This window comes from Triplophysa rosa, linkage group LG3 (genome assembly GCF_024868665.1).
Source record: "Triplophysa rosa linkage group LG3, Trosa_1v2, whole genome shotgun sequence".
NCBI classification, from domain to species: domain Eukaryota; kingdom Metazoa; phylum Chordata; class Actinopteri; order Cypriniformes; family Nemacheilidae; genus Triplophysa; species Triplophysa rosa.
In genome coordinates, this window is record NC_079892.1 from 12,633,991 (window position 1) to 12,660,570 (window position 26,580).

Genomic DNA, 26,580 nt, shown 5'->3' on the forward strand with positions numbered 1-26,580 from the left:
CAGAACAGAAAAGAAGATATTTTGAAGAATGTTGGTAGCCGAACAACATTGACTTCCATTGTATGCACACAAAACCACTTGACATTTCTCGAAATATCATCTTTTGTGTTCCACAGAAGAAAGAGTCATGTGCAGGTTTTGAATGATGTGAGGGTAAAATAGTAATTCCCGTGAGATCAGGTTGAACTGTTCCAGCTGCTTTAGCTATGCTCCAACTACAGGGAATTCATTTCATTGGATATCACACTTGATTCAAGACAACCATTGTCAGGATTTCTTTTGAATAAACAATTCAAGCGTGTAGCTCTGCAGCTCATTTAGTGATGGCTTTTATTGGGCCTGTTGCTTAGAGACCCATATCCCACAATCCCCTGCTTCCAACACAAGTGCCTCAAAGTACTAGATGTGTAATAAGAAAGAAACTGTTACCTTAACAACTTGCAAACAAATTATGTTAAAGGATTTTTTAATTAGAAATATCAATTGAAGAGTTTTCCATTTGCATTTGCAAAAACAGATAACGCTGTCAGAAATTTTTAATAATCAAACTGCAGTTGGGTGGTTTTGAATAAACAAAGTAAAAATAACTCTCTAACTAACACAAAACACAATAAAAACATGATAACATAATAAGAAACGTGATTTTTGAGAAATATGTTTGTGCAAATAAACTCTTAAATTATTACTCAGAGATTGCTCTTTCATAGCTCAGTCACATTTTTTACATTTACATTTAGTCATTTAGCAGACGCTTTTATCCGAAGCGACTTACAAATGGGGTTAACGATGAAGCAATTGGAGCAACATAAGGACAACAAAAAAAGCATAAGCGCAGTAAAACTGGTCTCACAAAGCCCACCACAGTATACATAGCAATTATTATTTTATTTTTTTATTAGAAACGGTAGAAAAGAGATAGAAGTTAGAGCTGATCGGTCAGGTGTTGACGGAAGAGATGTGTTTTCAGCCGATTCTTAAAAATGGCCACAGAATCTGCTGATCTTGTAGCAGCGGGCAGATCATTCCACAAATGTGGAACCGATCCAGAGAAGGTGCAGGAGAGCGATTTTTTACCTTTTTGGGATGCTAAAGACCTTATTTTTCTCATAAGGTCTCTTGGAGAAACCAAAACAGACACATTATGGACAGACAATAAGAACATTAAGATTTAAAGTTACTTGAGCAGCTTAAATAAACCGGCTTCACGAGTTTATACCGAAATCTCTGACTTGAAATCTCTGTGGTATATTATAGAGTACACTTTAGCATATGTTGAGATCATTTCTGAAAACGTAGAAACGTCTGAGAAGCAGAATATTTTAGCAAAGGGCTCCATATCACCTACAAGAGACAGATTTTAGTTTAAATATCTAAATTGGGAAGATCTGTGAGTCTCTTAAATCATTTAAAAACCCACAAGCACTGCTGTGTTATAAGATGACATTTGTCCCAGAGACGCTTCCGAAATGCTCTCCTTGAAGGTCAGCATCATCGTCATGGCAACGGTAGGCAGGCTACAGATGTTACAGATGCCTGATCTCTCTGAACTAAGACCCAGCCGTGCGATCTCATTCTTTCCTTCCTGCTACAACAACTCACAGCACAAGTGTAATTTTGCTTCACCCAAAAATAAACATTCTGTCGTCATTTATTCATCCTCATGTTGTTTAAAACCTGTATGTGACTCTTTCTTCTGCAGAACACGAAGGAAGCTATTTTGAGGAATGTCTCAGTGGTTTTGTGTCTATATGAAGTCAATGGGAGTCAATGTTGTTTGGTTATCAACTTTTTTCAAACTATCTTCTTTTGTCTTCTGCAGACGAAAGAAAGCCATACAGGTTTGAACTGACATGAGGATGAGTAAATAATATACACTATTCCTTTAAGCTTTTCTAGCAGTTTAAGCTAGGACTACCTCTCTTGTATCACTCGTACAGGCCTCTGAAAACGACTTTAAAACATAATGTGGTAAAAGACGGCGTCGTGGCTAATACATCTAGTCACTTCATGCCCTGTGGGACAGTATACAAAGACCAGCGACCGGAAACAGCCTCTGGCAGAAGAACGTCTCGGTTACGACTGTAACCTCCGTTCCCTGATGGAGGGAACAAGACGTTGTGTTGAGAGACAGACTGGGGTTTGATCTTGAGAACCTATCATCTCCAAGAGGAATTTTAAAATGCCAATGGGGTTGGTGAATGGCACGCGCACGCCAGTCCCCGCCCCGTACATATGGGTATAAAAGGGAAATGGTGGTGGTCATTCACTCACCCTTTGGGCTTAGGAACCTGAGAGACATCTCCCGGTCGCTGCAGCGGGTCGGCGAAGCGTTGTGGCATGAAGACACAACGTGAGAGGCTTGTACCGACGGCCATCACGGGCGGTGGCATTTGTCTCTATTAGCGAGACGCCGTCTGGTGCCGTAAGAACACTGGGGAAACACTGCTCTCTTCGTTGAAGAGTGTGTTACGGAGGCCACATCCTACCACAAGGGGAGGTTACATGTGGAGACACCAACATGGTCTCACCAGTGGGGAGAACAACATGTGAGAAATTGTGACAGCCCGAATGGGGGGACAGAACCCAGGTGGGGTAAACCACCAGAGAGGAGGTCACAGGTTCACCGACAGGGGAACCAAGAGTGAGGAATTCAACATACGGGACGACCCTACAGGGGAGTCACTACGTATGGGGCAACAGTCCTAGTATAGGGGTCCACCTGAGCAGGGGCTACTCTGCCAGTACTGGACTTGGTTCCAAAAGACTGCTCTGCTCAGTCTGTTACCATAATACCAATACTTAGTGATGGATGGAATGCCTATACTTCGCCCTAAGGGGGGAAGTAGGGAGGCTAAGATAGTGCACTAGACTTGCCTGGAGAGGGGAAAAGGCACTTTCGCAGGCGTACGCCCAAACCAGTTGGGCGAGAGACCGACTGAAGGGGAACTCTGTCATCCATCTCAAGGATCCCCATGAAAGCTGCTTTCTTCCCTCCCTGATCTCAAAACAGACACGAGACGCTTTCTGTTTCATAAATAGTTTAAACCGAGACCTCTCGACAATGAAGCATCTCGGGGAACAACATGAAAGACGAAAGTTCAACCTGACAGATCCTGAAACCCGTGACAGAAGAACGGAGGTTCTGTAGCTTGTCAATGCTAGTTTGTTTTGTAACGGGTGGAGTTTTAGTGAAGGGAGGTTTACCTGTGTACAAGGAGATGTAGGCAGAGTCGATGACCTCATATTTGAGTCCTGGCAGGAAAGGGCGCCACTGTAATAAAGACAGAGAGATGGAGCATTAGAAAGAGAGGGAGAAGTCACAGTCTCGGACTGTATGGACATGGTTGGTCAACGGTCCGTTTGCTCAAGGACTGATGCATACTGCTCACAAAACTGGCCAGATCTGACTGAAGTCACCTGTTCTATTCAGACTGGATGACTTTCATATTTCATGAGAGTCAGAGCACACTGTTTTTATCAGTTGAACACATAGACTGTATGAAACATGGACGTAGTGTCCATGACGTCATTTGTAGTTTTGTGAAGAGCAATTTTGAAGCCTAAAGTGGGCGGAGCCAGTCGTCGCCATCTTGGCACCGCACATCACTCCCGGATAGTAAAAAAGGGCAAAAAAGCAGGACATGGGTCGAGCTGAGGCGTCTGGTTGGTGAAACCACTTGTCACTTAAGTGGTCACGCCCTTAATTGTGCAGAATTTTAAGGCTTACTATAATTTAAACGGATGAGTTATAAAAAAATTCACCCCCCTCACAGTTGTTATGAAGGGCAAAATTAGCTATATAGACCAAAATAATTTTTTGTACCACCCTGTAAACATGCTTTTTTCTGCTATAAAGTTGGGCATTTTATAGTCCTGTTGAAATTAAAAAGTACAATTCCTATTAATTCATGGAATATTGCAGTGTTTGTTATAAATAGCTTATCAGTGTGGGCCATTCACTTTTTAAAATTCATGTGTCCTCATAATCTTTCATCAAAATCTGAAAATGCACTTCCGTCCTATAGTGGCTATCCGTCTCGGATGACGTCAGTTAGACGGCTTGGGCAGGGCGGAGCCGTTAACTCCTCCCTTTCAACTGTCAGTCTGCTGCTAGTTTCATTTAAAATTGCAACGCCTGTTTTTATCCATCCAATCAGATCACAATGAAAAACACAAGCCCCGCCCACTATTTTTCTCAGTCGATATTCCGTTGCACTCGGAAATGCGTCAGAATACGGAAGTAAAAACGATCGCAACTTCCGGTTCACGGGGACTTTAACAAGGGGCTCAATGAGATTCTGCTTTGTTTTGGAACCAGTCTCTAGCGGCCAGTCAATGAATTGCAGTTTAAGTCACTTCCGTGTTGGATTCATCCCTTCTCCATTTGTTGTGTATCATCTGGTTTGCACATTTTAATTTACAGAAATCCTACAAAGTATGTCGTCATTTAACGCATGTTTATTTTCCTTTTTTTAAATACAAAACTCAAGCCAGGACTGATATTTTTCTGATGTATAGACCCTGTCATCTGAGGACTATTGCACAAAGCGAGTTGAACAAACTCTGGGTTGATGAGTAAGTTTTGGGTTGACAAAACCAGATAAACCCAACCTGGGTTAGATCAGGTTCAGCTGTAGCACAACGCTTGGTATAAACGTTCTCTGTAAACTCCGGTTTGATCCAGAGTTTGTGAGGCGCGTGCACCTGAAAGTGTGATTTGTGAGGGAAACAGCCAATCACATGGAACGCAGAAAGCATCATCAGTTTGATTGACTTCTCGCGAGTATCAGCGCAATTCACTTTTCTGTTAAAGATAAAGAAATCATGAAAGAAATCTCTTGAATTAAAACACATTTACCAGGTGGGAATAAACACTGCTGCGGTGAAAGTTTGAGAAGACGACTACTGACTATATCAATGCAAGTGAATCAACTGAATTAAAATTATTTTATATAGGTTTACAAAAAGGTCAAATGAAAACATTTATGCTTCATTATACTTAAAAAGCTTTGCGTACTGAAGTTTGTATTTATACGTATAGTATATAGTTAATATTCATTTAAATGCTTTGTTTATTATTAATTCTTTAATATTTATCATGTATATTACTCGATTTATATTACTCATGTAATAATTATATGAGTTATATAAATTATACATAATTATAATCAATAAAATATAAATATAAACAGTTAGCAGCAAAACATCTTATCACTTTAAACTTTTTTTAAAATTTGGAACGAGATACAAGGCGAGGGGCTTCACTGCATCACATATATGTCACTTTGCTCAGAGCTGATTGGTCCAGTTTTGGTTTGCGATCTCTAACCCAGAATAAAACCTGTTAGCCGTGTAGCGTAAGTTACCATGTCGACGAAACCCGCTCCAAACCAATCCACTTTCTTGAGCCCGAAAACTAAACGCGAGCTTACCTTGGTATAAACCGAAACCGGCTTTGTGCAATAGGCCTCAAGGGGTTAGGAGAATATTAACACATAGTTCAATATAATGGTAACAAATACATTCTCTGAGAATTTATATTTGAAGTTTTGAATGAAAATGTCACACCCATAATGCTGGAATAGCCCATCTGCACAATTTCTCTATTTTAAAAACAAAACAGACAGCAAGTGTAAATAAACAGCATACATAAACAACGTAAATTAAAAACCTCGCTGTACTTGCTTTACAACATTTAAGTAAATTCGGTTGCTATGAATACATCACTGGTCAAAAAACACACAGGACACATGAAAATGAAAACATGGCGGATGTAGTATGTAGCATGTAGTATAAACATCAAAACTGACAAAGAATTTACCATCGCTAACCTATATGTTTACATTTTAAGCTCAGTCAGGTTACACTCACAAAACACCCACTAAATCCACAGCAAGAAATGACACGTGCGCACATCAAGCAGCTTCTCGCAGCACACCTTTACAAACCATCAGACAAGCTACAATCCTCTTAATGACGTTGTGCAATTACCACGTCACTTCTACTTCTGCTCACTGTAATGAGGGGAGACAGGCTATTTTCCTCAGTCAAACACACACACGCACACACACACACACACACATAACTTCAAACATGAGGACAGATCGAAATCATTGAGCGATTTCATGAGTGTAAAAATCTGGCGCTCTTTGAAATAACAACGCTCTTGTTTCGTTATATTGCGTTTGGAATCAAGAAGAAAGACTTCACTTCAGGAGTGTAGTTGTTTGAAAGCAGTGTTAATTTTGACAGCAAATTTTGATTTAGTTTTAGTCATAGTCTTTTGATGAAAATGCAATTTAGTTTTAGTCACATTTTAGTCAACCCCATCATTTTAGTTATAGTCTAGTTTTAGTCGACGAAATATGAAAAACATTTTAGTCGAATAAATATACATTATATTTAGTCTACTAAAATCTAAATGGTTTAAATCATTTACTTGGTGTAATTAAATGTTCCATACGAAGATTCAACTGTTTTGACATAATTTACTTCACCTTAGAATAAAATTAAACCAGGTCATTATCTTTATTTTTCAGAAAATTCCAGTAACTATACAGTATATGCATTGCTGGAACGCAGAGTATTAGACCATGAACGACATGTTCCAGTTCGTTCAATCCCATTTGACTCAAATGACTCGTTAAGTAGGGCGTGTTCATTCAACCAATGAAACGCTCTGACACGGCTCACACTCAAAGGCTATTGGCTCATGGCATACCTCTTTGAAGAAAGAGCGCACTGTCTTTGCTTGATACAGCAATGAATGAGAATAGCTTTCAAAAAGACATATTATATAAATTGTATTACATTTCTTTAGTCATGCAAACATGTTACATATTTGGTTGGAATGTACAGTTTGACTCACTTCATCACTTCTATAATCGGTAGAGGACAGCGCTGGTTTCTTTTGGCTGAATCTATGTTGCATTTCACGTTATGCAGCAGCTCGTGTTAAGTTAACATTGGCATATAAAAACCTTTGAGCTTGCCTTCGTAATGTGTTTCGGGGTGACTCGCCTGCAGTCGCGCTTCAAGTTTGCGGCGTTTTACCGGCGATCGTGAAGAAAATAAGACGCTTTGTAACCCGCGTGGAGACACAGAATACATGTCTGTGCTTCCCCTTCTCCCAGAGACTTCTCTCTACCGTTTATATGAGATAAGCAGCACATGCGCGCAAACTGATGTCCGCCAGGTAGGACAAGAATATTTTCGTCTCGTTTTTATTAGTTGACGAAAATGTCAGTATATTTTTATTACAGGTTTCGTTATAATGCATTCATTTTTATTTAGTTATCGTCTCGTTTTCGTCAGTGAAAACATGTCGTTAACGAATACTTTTCGTCATAGTTTTCGTTAACGAAATTAACACTGTTTGAAAGCCACACAGACGGCATGGCCCATAAACATAGCATCAGAGACAACCTGACAGAAATAAAAACAAAAAGGTGGAAACACATTTGAGAACGTGCAAACTACAGACGTGTTTTGAAAGGTTTGGCTCAACATGTTTCTCTGTAGCGTGTTTAAAATATTTATCTCCCTGTGTTTGATGTCAGAGACTAAACACCTCCAAACAATGTCTGGCTGCGCTGCAGAGCTTCAACTGTTTTGATTTGTTTGGGACACAAAGTGACACACAGGCCCTGTTTATACCTGGCATTAAAGTCAACATAAAACAATGTTCCCAACCATTTCTTCTCGCAAATTTCAAATGTAGCACTTGAATTTCTCTATTGGGATTTGGTTGGATTATGAAATGGAGTGATGCTACATGACAAGTGGTTGGATGGGACTGATGACATCAGCCACACAGAAAAATCATTTCAAGTTCTTACACTACAGAGCCTGGCTTTTGCCAAGTCAATTTTGTATATTTAACATGGTTAAAGAAATCCACTTCAAAATTCTTCTTAAAATCTATCCTGTCAATTCATCAATGTCCAAATATTCTGATATTGATGAAAATTGTGATCTTATGAAAGAAACTGTTGCACATTTATTTTGCGATTGTAACTTAACAATTTACTTAATAATTTTGGGTTGACTTAAGCATTTAAGTGAGTCATAGATTTAATTTTCTACTATAAATGTCCGAAGATGCTTTCTATTGTTGTTCATTTTTTATGCCAAATTTTTTATTCAGAAACCAAAATGACTTAAATGTCCTTTATATTTTCCGCTTTTTTGCTGAAATTAAATCTGTTGTTTCATCCTTAAAACAGAAAATGTACAACAATAATGAAACATTATGATGATTTATTTACAGATATTTATTTTGGATTTTCATTGTGCTTTTCTTTCTCTAATATTTTGAGTTAACAATTTTGTTGCACGCAATCCAAGATTTTTTATTTTATTACTGTGACTGTCTTTTGTCAATGACACAGCGAAAACGTCTTTCCCTGATCTTGTATGTATGTATAAGTTCTGCAACAAAAAAAAGTTCTTACACTACAGGTGTTACATGCATATCCACGAAATGTAATCTATTGATTCGTTTTCGGACACAAATTTCCCCTTTCTTTCGTGTCACTCAGCACGACTTTTAATAGATATTTTAATCATATCTTTCATATGTATAAATATATATCAACCTAATCTGATGGGCTTTTTTCCCTTTTTTACAAGGTGGCTCATTCGTGTGAATTCCTACGATCTCATTTGTATGTTTTGTTATGATTTGATTTTTCCCCTCTGACGTTAGGTTTAGGGGCGGGGTTAGGGTAGCCATTATCGTTGCTTTGCCACCACGTGAAAGTCGCGTTTTTCTAAATTAGCCTTTGCGGCTGTAATTTTAGAGTTTGGGGTGAGGTAAGGTGTTGCTTAGCCACCACCTAAAATATGTACGACTTCCTTTGATATTAAGTTATAAATGTACACACACACTGCGTATTGAAAGTCTTGTATTAAAAAAGTCGTACTGACTGATTCGAAAAAAGGGGGAAATTTGTGTCCATGAACACGAATCAATTTGACATTTCAGGCCTATGACTGGGTTGGCATATCTACAATATACTGTAAATCCTCGATTCTCTCATTCTTAATCGTATTCTCTTGATCAAATACATGTGTATGTGTTTATAAATACAAAATTAATATGCATCGTGCACTGACACATTATTATAAACAAACTTTTATTCTGGATACGATTAATCGAGGTTAATCGTTAAACAGCCCTAGTATTCATAAACACAACATAGATAAATCAACACATACTAAAATGTACAAATAAATTATTATTTTTGCTTTAGAATAATCAATTTTGTTTTCACATTTGATTGCGGTTCAAATAATCAGATTACAAAGCGTTTTGAATCCCATTCACACCTGTATGTAAACAGTCCCATTAAGACGTCTTAGTAACTGCTAAGTGCTTACACGTCTCTGTGTTTCTCAGTGGGTTTCTCTCCAGGCTGAGTTTCAGTGATAATATAACTTGAGTGTATTGATGAAAGCCATTGGCAGTTAAAAGCCTCTTCTTCATGATAAATGTAGGTGTCTCGACTTGTGGATGCTATAATCATTCCGGCTTTTAAGAGAGACAGAAAGATAGAGTGAGTGAAGGAGAGCGACTAAGAAAAGTAAGTGTTTTTGTGACAGGGAGATCAACTAAAAGCTTCGTGCTTTTGTGCGTGGCTATAAAGTAGAAGTACTCCTGAGACACCTTTGGTGACAAAACATCATCGGGAGAGAGAGAGAGAGAGAGAGAGAGAGAGAGAGAGAGAGAGAACAAAACACTGTTTATGGGGATGTGATCAAAAGATAAAGTGCTATCAAAAAGCTGAATGTATTGTCCACCAGGAGAAAAATCAGCACAAATAGTGACGGAACAGTTATGCGTCACATCTGTAAGTATAAGACACAATATTACTACTGTTTTCTGAAGCAAATATCACTAAAAAAAAGTTTTAACTGTAAATGTTGTTGTATTGTAAATAGCTAAACAATAGAGTCAATAATGAGATAGCTGTTGTTTGTGTGTAGCTCCTGTCTTCTCATTTTATGTCTCTAATGACATTTCTTTTGTGAGACAGAGGTCTGATTCATTGGCCTGAAGCTTCCAGCGTCAAGAGACAAAATCAACAAGAAGAGGGGGAAACAAAACGTAACAATACAGCGAGAAAACTGCTAATGCCGACAGTATTTTATTGTTCTGTGACCTGGACAGACTCCATCCAAAGGTTTTGGTCAAATTGGATTACCGGGATATCTAGTTATGTTGAAAGAGTGATATTCTAGACAGAATCTCAACATGAACGTCTCTGTTTGGTTTATTTAGCACATATCCAATAGCAACAGCTGATTACTTCAGATTTCATTTAGTCTAATACAATTAAAACCAAACAGACGGGAAATAGCTGAAATGCCATTTGTGCTTGAAAATGTCAGTTTTTGTTTTTCATTTGAAAACGTCAATTCTGTACAGCAAAGAATATCACCAGGGTCATAACCACATTGATTTCGCCGAGTAAGACCAATTCAGGGTCTACATTTTTTGTTGGTCTGGAAAAAACCCTGAAACTAGAGGGAAACATTAGGTTTATAAAATCCTCTAACCCAGACTAAACGTAATCCTTAGATTAGCATCAAAGCTAATATCTGTATGGCCTTCTGCAAATCAAGTTCGTCAGTCATAAACTGTATAGCCTTTGGGGACAATAGGGACACGTATTGTCGCTTTAATATTCAGATTAATGTTCAACATATGTGGGTTTATCAACTGAAAAATGATGTCATATCTTTTAGTCATAAACATTTGGCTAATAGTTTTGAAATCAGTAAACCACAATGAATGGAAAAGGGTCTTGGGCACAAAGCATGTCATTTTACAAAAACTAATATAATAAAAGACATTTACGTTTCATAAACGGTTACTTATTTATTATTATTAATTATTGCGGCAATACCTCTACTAGTTTAAAGACGGTGAACGCCAAAAACAATACCTGTTAAGTATTAACAATAACTATATTAGCATCCACAGCAATGGACAATAACGTTATGTTTGTTCGTTATGTTCAATTAAAAAAAATATATGCTTCTTTCAGCATTTACTTGAACATTTTTGAAATCAAAAAATGTTTCTGTTAACATTAATGCACAATGAACAATTGTATTGACATTAACTAACATGAACAAAGATAAAAATGCTGAAAAACTGTGTTGCTTACTGGTAAGTTTATGTATAACTTTATGTTATTAAGTTAATGCATTTACTAATGTTAACAAATACAACCTTACACCGTGTCTACACCGGACGCGACGCAACAAAAGACAATAGAACGCATTAGAACCCATTATAATTTTAAATTTCGTCCGGTGTAGACATGGTGTTATTGCAAAGTGTTAATGTGTTAAAGTTGTTATTGTCCTTGGTGTAAACTGAAACTTTTTTAGCTTGGCGAATCCCCGGTGAAAAGTATCATCATTTTAAACAGACTCGTCCAATCAGAGTTTTAACTAGCATTACTAAAGCATTAGCAAAGTTTAAAATTCATATACTGCACATAAGTTTGATTTTACAAGAGGCTAAATTGTGGCTGTATCACTCAGTTTTATTGTGAAAGAAAATACATTTAGAAAATTTCATTTGGACGCCTTTTCGTGTGTGTCTGATCCTTTCGGTGAAATGAGGAGCAGCCAGCTGAAGCTAAATCAAAACGAAAGTACTTTCAATCTCTTTGGCTCCCACAGAGTGTTTGCTATGGACTGATGCTTCTGATGGCTTCACTGAGGGGGGCCTTCAGTTTTATTTTTGGTGTTTCTGATGATAATGTGATGATGTTCAATGTCTTACCATGTTTGTGCTGCTCTTTTCTAAAACAACAGAAGGCTTTGTTTGCACATACGTGTAACATTTATTTTCCCTACATACAGCATTGTCTCTATATATACTTGATCAATGTCAAAAATGTCTTTATTTTAAATTAAGAGATATACTAAATAAAACACCACCACCTTGTATTTACAATTATTTGTCTTAATATTGAAGTGTGTTAATATATCAGTATTTTTAGTAATGCTACAAATACAAAGAAATGTCAATTAGGCTCCGAATTTAAATAAGAACACATTAGACAAACAATTTGGCCACAATGTTCATTGTAACCAGCCCAGCATGCATTGTGAATATATTATGTGGTCAATTATGTCATATAATTATTGTTTTGTTGTTTATGCCACCACAGTTTGTTATTTGCTGTGTTAAAAGCTCCTCTTTTTACAGAATATTTGTTAATTACTGACTGTGACTGTATGACTAAATGTAATATAATTACTTTGAAAGGTGTCCATTTATCTAGAGCCCTGCGATCTGCACGATGTGGGAAGTGTGGAAGGAATCGAATTCTGTGGAATTCTAATATGTCATCTGCTTGTTTGTGTGTGTGCGAGTGAATGAGTTGTTTAACATGTTACAAGTGTGACAGTCGTGGATTTGTCTGTATCTCACTATACGAGGACATGAACACATGAACTTTATCAACAGGGCTGTTCCGAGTTTATTTTACAAGCGTTTCACTGTTTGAGTGAAGCTTCCGTCAAACACACACTGAAGCAAAGATATTAATATTAACAAGATGCGCCACTGCCGTTACAATGAATGCAGAGTTATGCGACGCTCAATATGGCCGCTCTAGCAAAGGAAGTCCCGCCTTCCAGTAAAACGAGCCAATCGTCAATCAATAATGACTGATGATTCTGGGGGGCGCGTCTCTCGTGAGGCACTTGCCAGCCTGTGTGCGGGCGCAGTTGATTAGGCGACATCGAAAAAGGTGATTTTTAGCTCAATTTAAGCTTAGCAAACCAAAGTTATGATACAATTCACGTCATGTTTAATTATTGATCGGAAATATGCTTTTTAATTGTGATTTTTGCCAACGATTTTAGAAATATCTGCCTTACGCCATTCAAGTAGATAGGACGACTTCCGTAAATGGACTTTGACTGAACCTCAAGCGTTTTCGCCACTACCCGCCAAAATAAACGTCAGCTCAATTTGAACCTTATTCAAATGAATATACTTGTAGTAAATTTATAAACAGTAGTAACACTATAGTGTACTTTAATATTTCCTATAGTAAGGTTAAACAATACTATAGTACCCAAGAATTTCACGGTAACACTTTACAATAAGGTGCTATTAGTTAACATTAGTAAATGCATTAGCTAACATTAGCTAACAATGAACAATTTCGTTTTTCAGCATTTATTAATCATTGTTAATGTTAGTTCATGTCTGTGGCGAGGGGAGCGTGGTGTAGCGAGGTGTGCAGCAGGAGAGAGAGCCGGGAGACGAGCGGTAAGTGAGTGGAGTAATGACAGACGATCAACACCTGTGTCTCGTTCCAGTAAGGGCGCGGGGAGAGAATATAAACATCGGACGAAGTCACAATGGAGAGAGAGAGACGGACTCGACGCGAGCTGCCACAAACCCAAACTTCTCAGTCAGCAAGGGGGACCTTCGCTGACTTCAGAGCGACACAAGCCAGGCTAGAAGGAAGACCGTGGATTTATGTTGTGTACTTTTGATGCTCTATTTAAGTTGGTTGTTTTATTTAGTGTGGAATAAAATTGTGTCAGTCTCGCCAACCTCGTCCTCTTCCTTCCTTATCTCCACGAACACGCTACATTGGTGCCGAAACCCGGGAAGGAAGAAGGAGGGACACTGCCATCATGCAGGCAACATCGGGCACGCCGTTTGCGGACATCATCACGTCTCTCGCGGTCCTCCACCGCGAACAACACCAGGCGCTACTGGACCTTCGGAATGACCACGAGCTCCGCTTCCAGTCCGTCTTCCAGGCCCAGCGCGAGGACCGCGAGAGCTTTCGGAGCTGGATGGACCAGGGGGTTCGGGTCGAAGCGTCCGCGCTGCCTGCGACAACCGCCTCCTTCTTGCCGTTGTCGAAGATGGGACCGGAGGATGACCCCGAGGCATTTCTCGACCTGTTCGAGAAGACGGCGGAAACTAGCGGCTGGCCCCCGGAGGACTGGGCGAGGCGACTCCTGCCGTTTCTGTCGGGGGAAGCGCAACTGGCGGCCAGGCCACTGCCCATCCAGAACCTCCTGGTCTTCGACGACCTGAAGAGGGCCATCCTACAGAGGGTCGGCCGTAGCCCGGAGGAACATCGGCAGCGATTCCGGTCGCTGGGGCTTGGCGAAAGCGGTCGTCCTTTCGTGATGGCCCACCAGCTCCGGGATTCGTGCCGCAAATGGCTCCTGGCTGGGAACGGTGACGTCGAAGACATCATCGACCGTGTGGTGCTGGAGCAGTTCATCGCTCGGCTTCCCAAGAAAACGGCCGAGTGGGTCCAGTGCCACCGCCCGACGTCGCTGGGCTCAGCCATCCAGCTGGCGGAAGACCAGATGGTGGTGTGCCCCGGGGTTGGCGAACCCCTTCCGGCTGTCTCTCTCTCCTCTCCGGAGGCTGTTTCTCTCTCCCCCTCTTCTCTCTCTCTCTCTCCTGTCCCTACACCCAGGTCCCGTCCCCCCGGTCCACCACGAGTGCCGCCGCGGCGACGGTTCCCACCGGCCGTGAGCTACACGAGCGTGTACCGTGCGCCACCCCGCGGATTCCCGGACGGCGATGGGTCCAATCTCTCTCCGCGCCCCTCCCGGGCTCCACTCTCCGCCACTCGGATGGCGGAGACGCCTGGGCCGGTCTGTTGGCGCTGCGGGGACCCGGACCATTGGGTCGACCGGTGTCCAGTGATGGAGGTTGGGACGATGATCCGGGTCCCCGACACGCCACAGGCTGCCCCCGGTCAGAACGGAGGGTACCAAATTCCTGTGAGTATAGGGGGGTACATACCCGGCTCTGGTGGATTCCGGTTGTAACCAAACCTCCATCCATCAGAGCCTGGTTCGGCCCGGAGCATTGGATAATAGCCGCATGGTTCGGGTACGGTGCGTACACGGGGATGTGGTGAGATATCCTTTAATCCCCGTCTTTATTCAATTTAGGGGAGAAAAGCATAGAGTGGAGGTGGCGGTTAACCCACACCTACGACACCCGCTGATCTTGGGAACCAATTGGCCTGCATTTACGGAATTATTGGGGTGTTTATGTGCGGGTGTCGCTTGGGGTCCAAAGACACAGGGAGTCGGCGCGGTTGTACAGGCGGGAGAGGCTGTTACAGGGGAAGCGAGCAGATCCGAGGGGCGAATCCTCTCGGAACGCGATGACTTTCCTCTGGAACAGTCCCGGGACGAATCACTCAAGTTCGCCTGGGAACAGGTTCGCTGTGTGGACGGCCAGCCTCTCCAACCTGACCAACCGCGCTCCTACCCTTATTTCGCAATTATAAAAGACCGGTTGTATCGAGTGGCCCAAGACGCTCAAACAAAGGAAGATACAACCCAGTTGTTGGTACCACGGGGCCGCCGGGAAATGCTTTTCCAGGCGGCACATTGTAATCCTATGGCGGGGCATTTAGGACAAAACTCGACACTAAACCGCCTCATGGCCCGATTTTTTTGGCCGGGCATTCACGAGAACGTACGCAGGTGGTGCGCTTTGTGTCGTGAATGTCAGCTGGTAAACCCTCCGGCCTCCCCAAAAGCGCCATTGCGCCCTCTACCGCTAATGCAGGTCCCCTTCGATAGAATTGGTATGGACCTCATCGGGCCATTAGAGCGGTCAGCGAGAGGACATCGATTTGCATTAGTCTTAGTAGATTATGCAACCCGATATCCCGAGGCAGTGCCGCTCCACAGCATCTCCGCTAAAAGCGTGGCGGAGGCACTGTTTCGCGTCATCTCCCTCGTGGGGATCCCCCGGGAGATCCTCACGGATCAAGGCACGGCGTTCATGTCACGCACGATACGCGAGCTGTATGAATTATTGGGCATTAAATCGGTCCGTACCAGCGTCTTTCACCCTCAAACAGACGGCTTGGTCGAACGGTTTAATCGCACGTTGAAAACCATGATTCGTAAGTTCGTGCACGAGGATGCCAAAAATTGGGATAAATGGTTAGAACCCCTCTTATTCGCTGTGCGAGAGGTCCCGCAAGCCTCCACGGGGTTTTCCCCCTTCGAGCTTCTCTTTGGACGCCAACCCCGAGGGGTTTTGGACGTCCTGAGAGAGACTTGGGAGGACGGACCCTCCAACAGCAAGAATGAAATTCAACATGTCCTGGACCTGAGAACAAAACTCCATACACTGGGGCGGCTATCTATGGAGAATTTGTTACAGGCCCAGGATAAACAGAGCCGGCTGTATAACAGGGGAACCAACCTCCGAAAATTTTCACCGGGAGAAAAAGTGCTTGTATTACTCCCTACCTCGAGTTCCAAATTACTAGCCAAGTGGCAAGGGCCGTTTGAGGTCACACGGCAAGTGGGAGATCTTGATTATGAAGTAATACGGTCCGATAGGAGCGGGGCTTGTCAAATTTACCACCTCAATCTCCTTAAAAAATGGCAGGAGGTGGAGCCCGTGTTGCTGGCGACGGTAATTAGTGGAGAGGATGATCTGGGACCAGAAGCGAGTATAAAACCACAATCACTCGCTCTGGCTCCGGGGGGAGATCACCTCTCACCATCCCAGCTCACGGACATTGCCAGGTTGCAAGCGGAATTCGCAGATGTGTTCTCGCCCCTACCGGGACGCACGAAACTCATTCAGCACCATATCGAGACGGTGCCGGGCGTCGTAGTTCGTAGCCGGCCCTATCGTTTACCTGAGCACAAGAAAAATGTGGTTCAGACGGAATTAACGGCAATGCTCGAGATGGGGGTAATAGAAGAATCCAGCAGTGACTGGGCGAGCCCGATAGTTTTGGTGCCCAAGACGGATGGCTCGGTCAGGTTCTGTGTGGATTATCGCAAGGTGAACGCGGTATCGAAATTCGATGCCTATCCAATGCCACTGGTCGATGAGTTACTGGACCGGCTAGGCACGGCTCGTTTTTATTCGACATTGGACTTAACGAAAGGGTACTGGCAGATCCCCCTATCGCCATTATCTAAAGAAAAAACTGCCTTCACCACGCCGTTCGGTTTACACCAATTCGTAACGCTTCCGTTCGGTTTGTTCGGGGCGCCGGCCACCTTTCAGCGCCTCATGGACCGTATCCTCCGACCCCATACGGCATATGCAACACTTGAGGGCGGTTTTGGGAGCGCTGAGGGCGGCCGGCCTCACGGCCAACCCGAAGAAGTGTGCGGTTGGGCGGGTGGAGGTTAGGTATCTGGGCTTCCACTTGGGACACGGGCAAGTGCGGCCCCAAATTAATAAGACCGCAGCCGTTGCGACCTGCCCGAGTCCCAAGACCAAAAAGGAGGTAAGACAGTTCCTGGGGCTGGCGGGATATTACAGACGGTTTGTGCCCAACTATTCGGACCTCACCAGCCCGCTGACTGATATTACTAAAAAGGAGGCGCCAGATCCGGTCCAATGGTCAGAGCAGTGCCAGCAGGCGTTTTCCCAAGTGAAGGCTGCCCTGTGTGGCGGGCCGCTATTACACTCTCCTGACTTCTCTCTCCCTTTCTTGTTGCAGACTGACGCATCGGACAGAGGGCTGGGTGCTGTCCTGTCACAGGAGGTGGGGGGTGAGGAGCTGCCAGTGCTGTATATTAGCCGCAAGCTCTCAAAGAGAGAGACTAAGTACAGCACTATTGAAAAGGAATGTTTGGCCATCAGATGGGCCGTTCTCACCCTTAGGTACTACCTCCTGGGCCGGGAATTCACCCTCTGTTCGGACCACGCTCCCCTGCAGTGGCTCCACCGCATGAAAGATACCAACGCCAGGATCACCCGTTGGTATCTGGCGCTCAGCCTTTTAAGTTCCAGGTGGTCCACAGCCGGGGCGCGAATGGTTGTAGCCGACTTCCTCTCCAGGAATGGGGGGGCTGCAGGCCGGACGGTTCCCCGGCCTGAGTCAGGCGGTGGGGGTATGTGGCGAGGGGAGCGTGGTGTAGCGAGGTGTGCAGCAGGAGAGAGAGCCGGGAGACGAGCGGTAAGTGAGTGGAGTAATGACAGACGATCAACACCTGTGTCTCGTTCCAGTAAGGGCGCGGGGAGAGAATATAAACATCGGACGAAGTCACAATGGAGAGAGAGAGACGGACTCGACGCGAGCTGCCACAAACCCAAACTTCTCAGTCAGCAAGGGGGACCTTCGCTGACTTCAGAGCGACACAAGCCAGGCTAGAAGGAAGACCGTGGATTTATGTTGTGTACTTTTGATGCTCTATTTAAGTTGGTTGTTTTATTTAGTGTGGAATAAAATTGTGTCAGTCTCGCCAACCTCGTCCTCTTCCTTCCTTATCTCCACGAACACGCTACAATGTCAATACAGCTATTCATGTTAGTTCATGGTGCATTAACTAATGTTAACAGTGACAACGTTTGATTTTAATAATGTATTTATAAATGCTGAAATTAACATGTAGTAATATTAATAAATGCTGTAGAAGTATTGTTCGTTGTTAGTTCATGTTAGCTAAAAACTAAAAATGATATGGCCCAATTTATCCATCTGTATGTAACATTAATGTCCTTTGTCATTTACATGCCTATTTATGTGATGAACTGCAATTTTTATACTTGTGCTACAACTATTTGGCCTGTGCTACAAAACTTTAAACCTCTGCAGCCCCGGTACTATGTGCAAAATAAAAGATAACGTACAGCCCTGCCTGCTGTATTCTTGAAATGCACTGTAATTTGCTCTGGATGAAAGGAATTGAGATAACTGTAAATTCTGTTACTGTCACCACCCTTAGGTTATAACCGAGCAAGCACATCGAGAGCATTCAACCTTGTAGCCAAGTGAGCGTGTCGAGCACACCCAGCCAGCATATCGGGCACGCTCCCCTGCAGTGTCTGTGCTCTGGAGTGCCGCTGGGAAGAACATTTTGCGTTATTGAACTGGTATTTTTAAACAAACCATTAAGAAAATGACTGAGAACGAGTTTTAAATAAGGTCTGTGCACAATTCACCTGCTCACAACTTTGTAAAGTTTGCATGAAGGATTCTGAATGCACATTGTTTTTTAAGCCATAGAGTAATAACAAAACAATATACTGGATGGTACATCTAAATAATAAAATATCAACTACTACATCATTACAGTACCCATGGTGTATATGAAATTGCTTTCTCAACCTGTCCAACCCGTATTGGAGTGTGATTTTCAATTTAAACTGTTAGGATGAACTGTATTTACATTACACATTACACCATTCACGCATTTTGAGCAAGTAACGTAACATTTATTTATTATATAACATAAAACACAGAATATAAAACAGTCACAATTGTTTTTTAAAACGTACAAATATTCCAAGTGTACCGATCCAGTGGTGATGTGGCGTTTGACACCTAGGATTCGAAGCTTGTATCAAAAAAACGAAGCATCTCACAGTGAAGCACTGTAGCGGAGCTTGATTCGTTTTGCCATAACCACATGATCAGTCATGTCCGAAACTTTGTTTTTAGACACAATCAAGTGACTGCTTCGTATTCTGATTTAAAATGCTACACTGCATTAATACAATTAAATAAAATATGCTTTGCTAAATTAATAAACTTAAGTATACAGGAAGCATTACATAAAAATTATATATTGGCTCTCAATTGCGTCATGACGTCTGAACGAGCTCTGACTACATGCGTAGCATACACGGTTGATGTTCTTCTAAAGGTATCTTCTGGCTTCAAATCAGAAGGTTTTCTATGCAATTTGTTTTGTAATATACTGTTTGTTGGTCAATTTATGCAATATATACCTGTGAATGTGCTTTCACTCGTGTGTTGCGTTTTGTATGGTTGAAAAGGGTTTAGGCTTAGTTTAGGCTTATCTTAAATATTCATGAAATTATTGATATAACACATACAAAGAATTAAATGCATAAAAAGAAAGAATAGGACTTTGGTGTGAAACGTTTTTTTATGTAAAATTACAAAAGAAGACACGCTAAAAAAAAACCTGTGGTCTTTTTTATTGACAAAAGTTCAAATAAGTGAGCAAAGGAATATCCGTACATATATTGGTGTAAAAAAAAATCCTTCTGGTGAATCCCTATAATGTAACAATAAAAAGTTTACCAACTCACGCACTAACTCTATATTCAAACAGTAGTGCGGTGTAGTGGAAGCTAAACTAGGCATCAGTCATGCGGAGGTATTGAGAATCGTCCTAACAAAAACAGCCAGACGAAGATGCTCATGTAAAGATTTTAATGGTACCCAGACTTGAGAAACACAATAAATCTGTACACATCCTTAAAAAAAAAAAAACAGCTCCTTTCAATGCTATTCAGGTCTATTTCTGTGTTATCAAAGCTTTGAGTAAAAGACGATACGATCAAAACTTTTATTTCCTATCCATCTATTTTCAATCCTCAGATGTTCTTTTATCAAGCCTCAGAATAGCTTGCAGTCTGAAAAGCCTCATATAATACCATTTACCAAAGCAGACAATAACATTTTTCCCAGAGCAGAAAATGGATTGTAAAGAATTTGAAAGGACACAATTTAGGCTTGCGTATGTGTCAGAAGGAACAAGCAGATGGGACATGAATTGAAAAGTGCCCTGCGGTCTGATGCAGGCGACCATCAATAGCGATTATTTCTGAAGCTCAATGCAGGAGTTTCAACATAAATCAGACTCACCCCGACTTCAACGTGATCTGAGCCCTTCTCGTCTTGCTTGTGGAGAATCTCAAAGTAATATCGTCTGGACACCATGAGACTAAAGAGAGAAAGAGTGAACATTTTGAGTTAATGGGTTTAAGTCCTGCATTTGTGTTTTGTCATCCTTATCTTATTATTTTACACCGACTCGTATCATCACGATACTTGAAACCTATAATCTGTTATTGCATCATATTGTTTAGTATACAATAATATCACTCATATTAATTAAATTGTATTGATTTATGTGTAATTATTAGGGGTGTCCTCAACTAAGGATTCAAGTAGTCGAATCAGAAATGTAGTGTCTTTCCTATAGTCGAATGATAGTCGAATCGCACGCTTACGCATGACACCAGGGGGTTAAGGGTAGTTAGTGCAGGGCAACATTGATGCACCAAAAGTGTCAAACATTAAATTTACAGAATATACATTTATATTAAATAAAATTAAAAAATGAAATATGCCAGAATCAAGTCACAATGTGCAAAATAAATGTGTTTAAACAAAAGGTCTTTCCTTAAACATCATGTAAATATGCTGTGCCATACAACACTAGAACAGATCTCGCCTCAAAACTATTTTCAAAACTACTCAATAATAATGAATTATTTTTTACAAACGGGAAAACGGTTCATTACCAATAAAGTTACGCATGTAAAGAAGGAATGCAATAAAGCATTTTACCATTTAAACAGTCAAATAGTCCCTTTCTGTCAGGAAAAGAGTACACTGAGATTCAGTTGCGGGTATCAGAGAAGGGTTTATTCTGTCAGTCACACAACAAGAGAGAAAGCTGGCCACAGCGCTGTGAACAATGGCCGATAGCCACGAGATGAACAGTCAAGGCGCAGATGAGCTGACGGTCAAGAAGGTCCGGGCCCGTCGAGACGGCAGTGCTGGCCGCGAGTGGCGCTGGGCAGAGGGGACAATAATCCAAGGGAAAAAACAAACAGAAAAAAAAACAAAGGAAACTCAGGTCCAAACACTGGCAAAAAACAAGCAAAAAGGGGTAAATAATCCAACAAGGCTACTGGAGTCCAACAGAGAAGAAGATAAGCAGCAAAAATCCAAAGGTAATCCACATAGAGAGCATTCGCAAGACAAGACAAGACACTGGGCAAAGACAAGACAAGACACTGGGCAAAGACAAGACAAGACACTGGGCAAAGACAAGACAAGACACTGGGCAAAGACAAGACACTGGGCAAAGACAAGACACTGGGCAAAGACAAGACACTGGGCAAAGACAAGACACTGGGCAAAGACAAGACACTGGGAAAAGACAAGACACTGGGCAAAGACAAGACAAGACACTGGGCAAAGACAAGACAAGGTAGGCTAAAGCGCCTGGTACAGAGGCAAATAGTAGATAATGATCGCACACTGAACAGAGAGATGAAAGTGAATATAAAGGGGTGCAGATAATGGGACACCGGGTGAAAACAATGAACGCTAACAAGGAGGTAATTGGCAGAGGAGGGCGGGGCACACACACACACACGCAGACGGAGAACACGTGGAGCTGTCAAAACAAACCCTGCGTGTCCTGAGCAGTCATACACATACAACAACAGGGACGAGACAGACAGGTGCTAGACCTTTCATCTTTTTTTCCTGCGCACTCTTTCTCCGTCGGAGAGACGCGATCGTGCGCTTGGGTCATAGCCAGACCTCGCGCTCGTATGCTCCGGGGCTTTCGGTACCCAACCCTAAAAATGCGAAGATTCGACTGTGAGCTTGGTAGTCGAATCAGGCTCCTCCCATCGAAGCATCGAATATTCGGGGTCACCCCTAGTAATTAGACTGTAAATCATAATGTTTTAAATCACATTGTAAAATATTATGGAATGATATATGTATATATGACCCTGTCTGTAAAATTGAGGCCAAAACTGAAAACTAATTATGAAATTAGGAGCATGATATGGTCATAGCCATAAACATTACAGGTAATGCGTGTTTAGTACTGTAAAAGATTATATAACACATTTTTGACATTTTGAAATAATCATCAATTCTATCATAAACACTTGAAAATACACAGATTTTTGTCACGGTCCCACCGTCTTGTTTATGAAATTCTAGTCGTGTGGTGGGATCGGGGCAGAGTCCTTAGGTTGTATGTGAGAAGACCATGAGTTGTTTGTTTATTCCTCTCATGTGTTTTCTCGTGTCTCGTCATTCGCCCCGCTCCTCTCTTTCCTTGTGATCTTTCCCTGAGTGTTTGATTACCCACACCTGCCCCATGTCGTTATCCCTTGTTTGTGTTTCCTATACCCTCTTGTTTCTTTGTCTTGTGTTCGTGGATTGTACGTTGTACCGTGTATGTACCTGTACCTTTGTGCTCACCGTGTTTTGTATTATCTTGCCTTGAGTCTTTGACGTTGTGTCGTGTTTAGTTTTTTGTTATTCTTAGTCCTGCTGTTTTTGCCCCCACGTGGGAAGTTTTGGTTTACCTTTTGATATATTTAGTTGCATTGTTTGTTCCCCATTGTGGGTGTTTTTGTTTATTATTAAAGTATTTTTGTGTTAACCCCTTCATTGCCTGCCTGCATCTGGGTTCTTCCGCCATTCTTGACAGATTTTACTGAAACTACATTTTATTATTTTGCATTAAACAATGATTTCTTTGGTCTTATTTAGTCATTCTTAAAAATACCAAGACTTTATTTTCACAAAATGTTCTTTACACGTAGAATGAGTTGATGTAAAAAATGGATTTTTCCAGAATGGATCACATATCGAAACCATTGTTGTATTAAATCATAAACTGTAACGTTGTATTAAACTATACATCATATTCACCATAAATCATATAAAATCAAACATAAAATTAAATTAAGAAAATATTGTATAATGCCATATATAGTATATTTCAGAATATTGTACCATATATACCAATAATATATATATTATTACTATAATGTATATAACTATGTATAATATATTATTACTATAATTTACAATATATATATAAATATAAATATACTGTATTCTGTGTAATCCTAATGTAATCATATTGTCCTGCATCATATATCACACCACGTCATAATTCAGTATGTACGGTATATCAAATCATACAACATTACAGAGCATATATTGCAAAATATCATATTATATATTATACTGTATTATATTATGTATCAAGAGTTTTGTCTGTCTGATTTTGCATGAGTGAATCACTCACTGTAAATCTCCTAAAATCTGCTCTCAGATCATAACAATCACACCTCTGCTTCATTTCACACCTTATTAAACCTCTGAATGTTTACATTACAAACGATTACTCGCCGGCACTCTCAAACCTTACAGCACCAACACCATTCATATGAACAAAAATGTATTTAAACACTTTGCTAAATCTGTGGTGTGAGGCGGCATGTTTTATTTACACACGCTAATTATTTTAGATTTGTTTTGTGGTGCCCTGGCAATTGGAGAGAGGAGATTTGCAACACGAGGATCCCAAAGAACAAATTTGCACATGCATATTCATGAGCGCCGCTAATGCGCGAGACATAATTTAGCTCAGACGCTAATGCAAATGTCTCGCTTGGTCCGTTGGGTGTACGAAACAGACAGAGGAACCGGAACGAGCGAGAATAGACCTGGGTTCAGGGATGATGGAGAGATGAGTTGAAAAAAGAGAGAAATGGAGAGACCTTGCATCTATCATGTCACAGTAATGTACTGTAAAATTACTGACGGAAGTGAACAGCGGCCCATCATCTGAAATGATAGACGGAACAGATAAGCGGTGTAGAGGACAAACCGCTGATGTGAGTCGGAGGTAAAAACAGGAAGTGTGTGGAATTCTGTAGTAAAAGTAGAAAATAGACCCCCTTAGCGGGTGAAGGTGAATGTCTCAGTAGCGTGAGTGGACCGCGGGTTCCCAGACTGAGAATTAAGTACAGTGGGGGGTGTCGATGACAGCGCAATTTTGCCATCCGATTCGCTCTGCCTGTCTTATATACCACACTACAATCAATCACAGCAGGTGTGTCGGCGGGATGCCGAACAGGACCTTTAGAAACGTGGAGAGAAATAAAGCTTCCCCATTCCTGAGAAGACTGAGGAGAAATTGTTTATTTGTGGCTATCTAGTTCATTTGTAGTGAAACAAACGGTCAACTTTTGCAACCAGGTTCACCAAAACACAAGCCTCCACATGTCATAAGGAAACTAGAGCTCTGTTTGAAAACCTAGTCAGCTGTCTACCTAGGCAACTTTATAGGCATTATAAGCATGCACTGACACACAGCAAAATGATGGTGCCTTATAAGACACCTTGTTTAAGACAAACAAAAAGCAGAACTGAATGTATCCTTCATGATTACGGCAATCCCAGAATGCACTGCGACAAGAAAATTTAATTCCAAAAATATATTATGCTTAAAAATTCTATAGAAAGACAATTTTGAAACATTAAGAGACCAAATATTTATGCTCAGGTTTTAAAGTTTACTTTACAGTAAGTATGTGTTACATAAGTATGTGTACAGATAAAATTATAATTTTGTTTCATTCTGTAAACTATTGAGATTTCCAAATTCCAAATACAATTATTTTAGTTCACTAAAATTAAAATATTGAAAACATTCCTATTTACTGAAATCAGATAAAATATATGCCTAAAAAGTATTGGAAAAACTTTAACTAAACAAAAAAGTAGAATTTTGTCTCAGAAATGAACTGAAAAAAGTTTTAAGGCACTAAAATTATAATATTAAACAAAACTAGTATAACTAAAATAAAAATTAAGTTTAAAATTTTATATAGCAACATAAAAATGAAACATACATAATAAAATAACAAAAAATGTAACTAAAATTAACATAAAAAATAAAATAAGATCTAATTTCAAATATTAGTAAAACTACAGTAAAACTAAAAACAAAACTATAATAATTAATTTATATAATAATTAAATAAAAATATTGTTTTTATTTGCAAAAAAAAAACAAAAGGGCAAACTGGTTGAATTCTTTCAGACATCAAAAACAGCAAAGAAAATAAGTTTATATATTTTATATTTAAACAACACAATACTAATGTTTTAACGTGTAGTCTGATTTTTATTCATATATTTCGATTGTGTAATGTAAACACTCTGTTCATGTGTTGACATCAAAACTACAGAAACGTTTGTATAATAAGTTGATTATTAAAGGTTTAAACATTTTGTTGTACATAATCATAATCGTTGACTGTTAGATTAGCTGTTTTACAGCTATATTTACATTTTATAAAACAAACTGGAGGTGAAAAACCCAGGCGTTTATTCTCATCCAGCAGGTGCTGTTAAAAAAAGGGGGGTTGGAATGTCATCATTGTGCTGTGAGGATGGATTGAACAGTGCTGCTGGATATACAGCACCAGATATGAGACACAACAGTTTCATCAGCCACAAGATTCTGTAGTTTCAAGAAAATGTCGTTCATCACTATTTATCAAACAAATTACCTGCAAAGCAGCTGCGATTTCTGGAAAAGTTCATCCAACAAAAAATTCAAATGAAATATGCCGGCTAAGACACAAGTTGGACTTCAGGCATGGACTTCATTGGTTCTGACATCTCAATTTTTTTGTCAAAATTCAAGTTCCCATGTTTGATCTGATAGCAAATAATGATGTTATAATCTGTTTGTCATCAAACTTAGATATTGTATGACTTAAGAAGACGGGCACAAAACAGCGCATGTACTAATCTCATTTCCTTTTCAATTTATATAATACTTTTTGGAGCTTGGCAAACATAGTCTTATCTTCATTTGGAGCATTGGATGAAGGTCTGATCCATAAGGCACACTTCAAAACAGAAAACACTTCAAGAGTATGTCATCTGATTGGTTGAATTCTTTAGGATTTCCGGGAGACGTCTGTGTTGCGTTCTTTGAAGAATGGAAAAAAAGCCAAACGTTTGCTTTATA

General features: G+C 40.7%; 2 protein-coding genes across 3 annotated transcripts in view; one reads left to right on the forward strand and one right to left on the reverse strand.

Annotated features, from left to right (window-relative positions):
* The window catches only part of b4galnt4a (beta-1,4-N-acetyl-galactosaminyl transferase 4a), a 208,409-nt gene that overhangs the window by 18,491 nt on the left and 163,338 nt on the right, over nucleotides 1-26,580 (reverse strand). For both annotated transcript variants that reach the window (XM_057330341.1, XM_057330339.1), the window contains 2 exons: nucleotides 20,628-20,706; nucleotides 3,205-3,271 (listed from right to left, as the gene is read on the reverse strand). In XM_057330341.1, coding sequence (XP_057186324.1) covers nucleotides 3,205-3,271; nucleotides 20,628-20,706 — 146 coding nt within the window. The remainder of the gene's footprint in view (nucleotides 1-3,204; nucleotides 3,272-20,627; nucleotides 20,707-26,580) is intronic.
* Nucleotides 13,252-18,247, forward strand: LOC130552175 (uncharacterized). The gene is made up of 2 exons (XM_057330342.1): nucleotides 13,252-14,793; nucleotides 18,017-18,247. Exons 1-2 carry the CDS (start codon nucleotides 13,678-13,680, stop codon nucleotides 18,017-18,019), a joined length of 1,119 nt encoding a protein of 372 aa, XP_057186325.1. The 5' UTR covers nucleotides 13,252-13,677; the 3' UTR covers nucleotides 18,020-18,247.